At 44.2% G+C, this 8,175-nt stretch overlaps 1 protein-coding gene across 3 annotated transcripts in view; it reads right to left on the bottom strand.

Moving 5' to 3' along the window:
• Positions 1-4,706: 4,706 nt before the first annotated feature.
• The window catches only part of EN2 (engrailed homeobox 2), a 6,112-nt gene continuing 2,643 nt past the window's right edge, over positions 4,707-8,175 (bottom strand). For all 3 annotated transcript variants that reach the window (XM_069085091.1, XM_069085087.1, XM_069085099.1), the window contains one exon: positions 4,707-5,741. In XM_069085091.1, coding sequence (XP_068941192.1) covers positions 5,425-5,741 — 317 coding nt within the window. In that variant the 3' untranslated portion in view covers positions 4,707-5,424. The remainder of the gene's footprint in view (positions 5,742-8,175) is intronic.

The following is an 8,175-nucleotide window of genomic DNA, read 5'->3' as shown; positions in this document are numbered from 1 at the left end:
TTGTTTTCTTCTCTAACCCAACGCAAATCTCCTTTTCAAAATTGAGCTGTGGTCCTTTGTCATCAATTGCTATTAACCTTCTTCCGTTGAGCAGCTCAGACTCACAGGCGCGAGTTGCTGGCTGAGCCCAGACCATCCCAGGGGCGCTTTTGGGAGCTGGTTGGGCGGGGGAGTGAGTGTTGAGGTCGGATATTAAATCAGCGGGAGACAGAATTACTTTTTAGCAGAACCCGAGCGAGCAAAATACTCCTTCTCAACCCCCACCCTCCGCCCCCCTCCATCCCCGCCTCCCCCCAACTCAGATATGCATTACACCCTCAATAGCGAGGGCATTTGCATATATAGTGCCTGGATATTTGTTTTGTATGCTGTATGCCTGGGCACACCTGTGATATCCTGCGTTGGAGCTCCTATCGATTTGCACTTTTCAGTCAAGGAAAGAAAAAAAAAAATACAGCATGCCTTTCGTACTTAGATACAAGCTCGTCTAAGCGTCTCTTTATTTCTTTTTCTTTGGGAAAATAAAACGCATCTGTTTTGGACCACGTCGGTAAAGTAGTAAGCTATCTTTATTCTGAGGCCCTGAATATGTGCAACTAGCTTTGTTAAAGCCCTACTTACTGGTGTATCTCCTGTTGAGATGCGGCAGCAGCTAACACGTGGTTAGATGAGGCGGGGTAGGGGGGGAGGACCTGATGAGGGACAGTGGGGGTGGGGGTGGGAGCTCGAGAACTAGGATAGGGACCAGTCAACTGCGCCTATCCATCACTACGGAGGAAGAGGCTTCAGTACAGGGACAGAGTGTCCGTGCTCCGTGTACATCGTCCCAAATCCTCTCCCATCCCTGCCGTCTGGTTGCATGTATGGTAGGGTGGTAGGCACACACAGGGACGTCCTTGGGATCTCGGGCTTGCCTCGTTCTTCTCCTGCGAGCCTCCTGCGGTTTTTGCGGAATTAAACGACCCGCGCAGCACGACGAATGTCTGCACTCCCATGTGGTTAGAGACACGTACTGGCAGGCCTGGTGGCCCTAAAGGAAAGGAGGGCTCTAGTTTTTAACTCCTCTGGAGGGCTAGAGACCCGGCAAAGTGAATCCTTTAAAGTTCCAGAGGCAGTGGCACTAAATTCTTGAAAGAAGCTTGCATTCCACACTCATGCACTCGAAACCTTTGGTACTAATTTTGTACGAAGACAGAGGGGAAAAAAAAAAAACCCTATTAGCAAACCCCTCTTCTACAGTATGCAACGTGTTACTAGATTAAAGGAGTGGGGGATTAGCCGAAATGAAAGCAAAGGAGTAATCTGAATTTAAAAACCGAAAAAGGAATCAGTTTGGGATTTTCAACAGACAGGCCAGATCCAGGACCTTACCATCACTTCAAGAGAAAACTGGCTTTCCATTTGAAAATGTAGCTAGTACTGCCTTGTGTTTGGTGTGGCTTTGCTTTCCACGGCTAGTTTAAGTGGCAAGAATCAAGGGGTTGTATTATATGTAGTTATTCCTGTTGGCAACAGTGGTGCTGGTTCTTTAAAAATCCAAAAGTTCCAATCCATTGCCTTAAGTTTATAAAGATTTTTTTAAAGTCCCCAAACCTCCAGATCCTGTAGCCCACAGCTACCTAACCCCGAGTCACTAGTCTTGAACCTGGATAGATTGCTGTAACGGACAGGTGTAATCCAGGCCTACCTTACTATACCAGGGCTTCCAGAGAACCTCACTGTATTCCCGTTTGACCCAAACTTCTTCCCAAATGCCCTGAACATAAGACTCATGCATCTCTTTGGAAATCTAATCTCATAACTCTTTCTTTCCCACACTACATCCACTTTCCCCACATACACACACCCTTCCCTACTCTCCACTTCTTCCTTCTTCTCCAGTCTCTCTTCCTATTTCCTCAGTTTATCTCTCCCTATGCTTCATTTAAATCAATAAAAAAACATTTGATCTAGCTGGCATGGATAGAGTGCTTTAAGATTTACAAAATGTTGTGCATGCATTTCCTTGCTTAATCCATCCACCAAAACTTTTGTTTTTAAAACTGTTTTCTTTTGCCTGTTTTGAAGTTCAGTTTACCAACTACCCCATGGACTGCCCTGGCAAATAAATGACTGAGTTTCCATCTAAGAGTAGAACTAGCTAAACAGCCTCACAACACCAGATCTGAGCCCAGATCACCAAAACTTTGCCTTTGACAGAATGAGTTGGCCTTCACTCATTTAAAGTTTTAAAGGAAAATATGTTTGAGAGGGGCAAAGTCTGGACAATAAAAAACTGAACCTACAAAGAAGTGTCTTCCTTTTCTGGGAAGGGGGGTGGGGTGGTAGAAATGGGACAGCGTACACTTCTCCCTCAGTCCAACAGGCTACTTAGTACAAAGAGCAACTGATGTTTTTCTCCCTCAAAAATCCCAAACAAGAGGAAACAGCTTATTTCCCTTGAATTTTTCAGAGGTCTTTTCGAAAGTATCTGCTCTAAAAAAAAAAAAATCAACTCAACAACAACAAAATGATTGTTTCTGCCCAGGCAGCAGCCTCTCTAGACACACAATAATTGGTTTGCAGGCACTTTCCCCCAAATGTCTAAAAAAAAAAAATGCATACAAGATTCCTTTTGAAGCTGAAAAAGGAGACCTGTTGAGCTCTGTGGGATTAAACATCCTTTAAAAAAAATGTAATATCCTATTTTAAGAATTTCCTCCCGGTAAAGGAATGGGGATTTAAAATACTTTGGCTGTTCTGTGTTCACATTTGAGGTGTCAAAAGTGTCTTCCTTATTCAAGAAATTGATTAAACGTCTGGCTGCAAAATTATCCACCCCCTACACTTCAATGGCACCAATAGATATCTATTTACACCTCCACATTGATCATCCGGTCCCCCACTCGGATCACAAGACTAAGAAATACACTTTAGAAGGACTAAAGTCCTTCCACATGCCGCACTGTGTATTTTATAATAAAGTGTTTTTATTTAATGTAATCTTCAAGAATTTAAACACACAAAAATGCAGTGAGAATGTTCACAATCTTGATACCACAGTTGTAAATAGAAACATTCATTTTTCATAAGATTATAAATATTTGATACTGCAATTGTAAAATGCACATGTTTTATAAACTGAGAAAAAAAATCTTTGCTTCCTGCTAAAAAGGCATGTCATCTTGTCTCCTAAGCAGCAGATGATTATTCACAGAATTTAAAGTTACAGCTTCTGTTTTATAGTTTCCTTTTTTTCCTTTTAAGTTTTATACTAATATGTACAACGTGTGTCTATTATAGCTGCGAAATAAAGAGGTTTAAGGCAAAGAGATCTAAGAGAACCCTCCATCATCAGGGATACAACCCTGAATCATTGAACAATACACACACATATACAACCTCCCCTGTCTGGGTTCCACAGGTTGACATTTGGACACAATTCTTTCCCCTCATACCAAACAGAAGACAGTGTCAAAATATACATATAATGTGTGTATATATATATAATATATTAAAAATTGATGGGATAAGGGATATATTTATTACATTATATCACATCTTCAGATCAGAAGAAAATGTACGTTTTAGCTAGAAGTGTCCCCCCCCCAAAAAAAAAGCGACAAGGAATGATTATTTACACTGACTTTACTTTCCTATAGATCTGTGGAGTACTACAGTTAAGTTCCCCTGAAAATCAAGACAGTTGCACTTTCCAAACTTTGGATTGACATATCTTATTTATATATGTATTTATGGCGGGGAAAATACACTCCATAGCAAAAGGAAGCTACTAGAATTTTGTTTGCTTAAATTAAAATACTAACTACCTGTTCTGGAGCCTGCAGGGTGGAGTGGGCAATGTTTGCTTTTGGGGCCCTATCTAGTTGAGAGCCGGGAAAACCTGGCATAGGAATTCCTGGATCCCAAAGGCGTCAGGGGTGGTGCTTTTAGCCCAGGGTAGAACAACCAGGCCTTGGAGCTGGAAGAGGCAGGGAAAGACCTGTGTGTGAGTGTGAAAGTGGGGAGTGAGCCAGAAGAAAACTTCCACCCCAGAAGCTCCCTAGATCACTAACCTTGGCTACCCCCCATACCTACATACACACAGCCTAGAAGTACTAGCCATGAACTTATCGTTACTCAACAGAAAATAGACCCAGAGCTCAGCAGATGGTGAGCAGAGCAGGGGGAAAAAATCTGATCTTCCAAACTGTATGGGAGCTAATCTGGGGAACTAGCAGCTTGTGTGAGTGTGTGATGTGTGATATCTGTGTGAGAAAGAAAGGCAGACAGACACAGAGACGGAGAGAAAGGGGGGGATTGAGAGAGAGATGAGAAATGAGAGATTGAGAGATGAGAAAACACGAACATAATAAGGACCAGGGCCTCAGAAAAAGGGGTGTGTGGAGAGAAGAGAACAAGAGACAGTTGAAGAGCAGAGAGAGAGGGAGAGTATCCACGTTGAACAGAGTGAAAGGAGAAGGAGGATGCTATATATTTTTTTCTTTCTCTCTCCCATTCCCCTAACTTCCCACTGCATGGCCCCGGAAGTCGTGATGTTGACTATTCACACAAGACATATCAGGACCTAGTCCAAACAGTCCTGAGAAAGGAAAACTGGGAAGGAAAGACCCCCAAGCTGTATCGGTACACTCCCATCTTCTCCCTTCTCTGCCTAGCACCACTGGACCCTAGAACCCACAAACCCGGGGACGGGGGATGGGGACCGGAGGTGGGGGGGGGGGGGCCGGGGGGGGGGGGGGGGGGGCCTGAGCTGGGACTACCCAACCCGAAAGAAGGAGCAGTTAAGAACAAAGTTAGAAAAGCTCCCCACTTCCCAGGCGCTAGGGGGTGGGGCGGGGAACGAAGACTAGGTCCTAGAGAGTATCCTTTCCTGCTTTTGTCCCCCACCCCAAAAGCCAACACAAAGAAAGTGTAGAACTCATAGAACAAATAGGAGCTATTTATTCGGTTCACAGTTGTGTGAAATGCAGCAATAAAAATCTTTGGACTTTAGCAAGTTGTTTTAATCTTTTTTTTCTTCTTTTGAATTAAAAAAAAATAGTGTCTAATGTCCCTTAATGGCGCTTAGGGAATTTAAAAAAAGATGTAATCCTAAGCACCCCAAAAAAGTCATAAAGATAATATCTAAAATCCCATAAACACAAAAAACTCAAAAAATACTTTATAATCAGATATTTCAGATTTTACAACACCTGTAAATTATATACATAGAATATTGCAGAATCATACCGAATACACAATATCTTCACTATTAATGCTGGTATAATCTTTTTACACTGGCCCTTTTTTTTTTTTTTTTATTAAATTATTGCATTGTTTAACTTGGACTGCAAACTGGATTCCCCGGGTCCCTCTCCCTCCCCGCTCTCCTCCTCCCCGCCCCACGCCACCCCCTTCCCCACCGCCCCCCTCTTCCTTCCGTTACTCGCTGTCCGACTTGCCATCTTTCGCCGTGGTCGAGTGGTTGTACAGTCCCTGCGCCATGAGATGAACAGCCAGCGTATTCTTGTTGCCCGTGGCCTTCTTTATCTTGGCCCTCTTGTTCTGAAACCAGATCTTGATCTGGGACTCATTGAGGCTGAGCTCTTGGGCCAGGCTCTGCCTCCGCTGCTCGGTCAAGTACCTGTTTGTCTGAAATTCCGCTTTCAGTCTTTGCAGCTGTTCCGCAGTGAAGGCGGTCCGCGGCCGCTTGTCCTCTTTGTTCGGATTCTTCTTCTTTGGTTTTCGAGACCTGGGACCTGAAGAAGGGGTCCAGGGTGGCGGGGATAGGGAGGTGAAGGGATGTAGGAGTAGGGAAAAGAGAGAGAGAGAGAGAGAAGCCAATGACCAACTATCCCCTATTGCTGAATAATTGAAGGGGTAATAAAAGCGAAACAAAAGCAAGCCCGAACATCGAAAGTCGAACTAGCCCTTTGCAAATAAATTCGGAGAGATGAACTCTAGGGGTGCGGTTTGGTTTTGTATGGGGACTGGGTGAGTGAAGAGACAGTGAGGGGAGAGGTGACTGCGTGAAAAGGGGAGTAATGAGTGACTGGGGTGGGGGGAGTAGAGAGGAGTAGGGATTAGGGCCAGAGGAGGAGGGGGTCCCGAATGGAAGGCTCTTTAGCTAAAAGCTGCATAAGTGGAGAGTTGTGGAAGGAATCAAAGTCATGCTCTTTCCTAACCTTTTCGGAAGATGAAAAGAGGAAAGGGGAGAGGCGAGAAAGAGGAGAGTTGGGGAGAGAGATCTTGAGACAGAGACAGAAACCGAGACCAGTGAAAGCAGGGGGTGGGAGTGGGGTAGCTAAGAGAGGAAGGAGGTCTTAAGGGTAATGGGAGAGGGACTGCCTTGAGGAGCTCACAGCCTCTTTTCAAAGAGCAAAAAGGGGTGGTGGGTCCCCAGTGAAGAGAGCTATAGAAAAGAAGAGGACCCAGGGCATTTCCTACTTCTAACTAAATCCTCTTGCTTCCCCTAGGGAGGCACAATCCGCTCAAGTTCACTGTTTCATTTAATGACCCTGGTAGCAGTGGACTCCTAAGCTTTCCAGGCCTAGACATCCAATGGTTCCATAGCAATTCCCTCCCAAGAGTCTTTCCTGGGGCACATAAGATGGGTAGGGGTACAACACAGACCAATTCCCAGCTCCCAGAACAGCCAAGTGTTTCCTCAACCCTGTTCCTTTTTCTCAATGTCTCCCTCCCAATTGCTGAAAAACAAGCTTTTCTACAGGTGCTACCTTCTTGACTTCTCTCTTCTCAGTCCAGGATAAACACCTCATGACTGGGACATTTGACAGTTCTGAAGGTGATCTACACGTGCTCACTACAGCCCAGTCTGTCCTTCTCCCGTTACTCTGGTGCCCTCAAACTTCACAGGGTTCTGATTTAGTGATGATAGGATGCTTTTGGGGAGGGGGGTGTCAGTTGTTCCCTTAAACATTTTGGTGTAGGGCAACTTAACTGCAACTAAGGGGGCTATAAAGTTGCACACACACACACACAATACATTTTCTCTCTGTCTCTCTGTCTCTGTCTCTGTCTCTCTCTCAGAAAAAGACATCAAGGAGAAGGAAAAGAAAAAGGGACTTCTTTTTGATTAGTGACAAGTAGTCAAAATTCTGGGCCAGATCTTGGATACAAGAAGATAGATAAGGGTAGAAAAGAGCCAGAAAAGGAGCTTTTGGAGATAAAGTGTCCTTATGCTAGATTTTATAGAGCTCAACATTTGCTTATAAACTTTAGTGTATGACTATTTTCCTAGAGCTTGGTCAAGTAAGTTTTATGAAGCTGGAAAAGGAAAAGGCTGGGGGTGGGATGGGGAATGTAATTTTTTTTTCAATATCCAAGGGAGGACCAGCATTCTTTCAACACTTTTTCCCTTCCCCATCTTTTTCCATCCCAACCTCTACCCCTCCACTGCCACAGGGACCCCATTACAGGGCTTTCAGTGAACTGTCTAGGACAGTGTGCCTAATAATGAATCAGTTTTCACAAAGAATAAGGGCAAATTTTGACCTTGGGTGGAGCTCTCTTTTCCAGGAAGGGAAAACTCTGCACCCCATGGAAATGGGAGGACAGGATGAAGGGAAGAGAAGGGAAGGATAAATATTGGCATGGGAGAAGGAGATTGAGTAGACAGACACCAGAGGTCTCAGACTGTCTCATATTTGGAAACTGGTATTTCTAATAGCAAAATTAAACTGTATTTCTTTTTGAATCAAGTTAAAGATGGGAGAGGGCAGGAGGAAGAGAGGAAGGAAGGATGGCGAAAGCAGTCCTACTTGGACACCCTTGAATTTTCAAAATCAAATACACAAGAAAGGTGGAGTGAGAATTGCTTTCAAGCTTGGCCTGGTTTTGTTAATCATCTTCCCTTTCAGTTTCCCAGGCTAAGGTGGTAGTATCTAGATAGAGATGTGGAAAATAATAGTAGCTATTCATCCCACACACATACTTCCCACCCCCAACACACACACACACATACACACACCTGATTTGATCCCATGTGAAAGTCCATGTGAATGCAGCTTCTATGGTCTGGGGTTGAAGGGCAGTTATCTTTCTGCCTTTCTCTCACCCCTCCTCATTTCTCTGTCCTCTTACACAAATCTCTCTTCAAAACTTCCCTACATAGGCACAGACATATCCTCCCCCATAGCTATATGCATATTTTAAAAGAACAACAACAAAAGA

The sequence above is a fragment of the Petaurus breviceps genome, unplaced genomic scaffold, assembly GCF_028583685.1.
Source record: "Petaurus breviceps papuanus isolate PSGF00001 unplaced genomic scaffold, PetGlider_PUasm1.0 115, whole genome shotgun sequence".
NCBI lineage: Eukaryota > Metazoa > Chordata > Mammalia > Diprotodontia > Petauridae > Petaurus > Petaurus breviceps.
The sequence above is the reverse complement of the archived record's forward strand: the minus strand, read 5'-3'. Positions and strand labels throughout refer to the sequence as shown.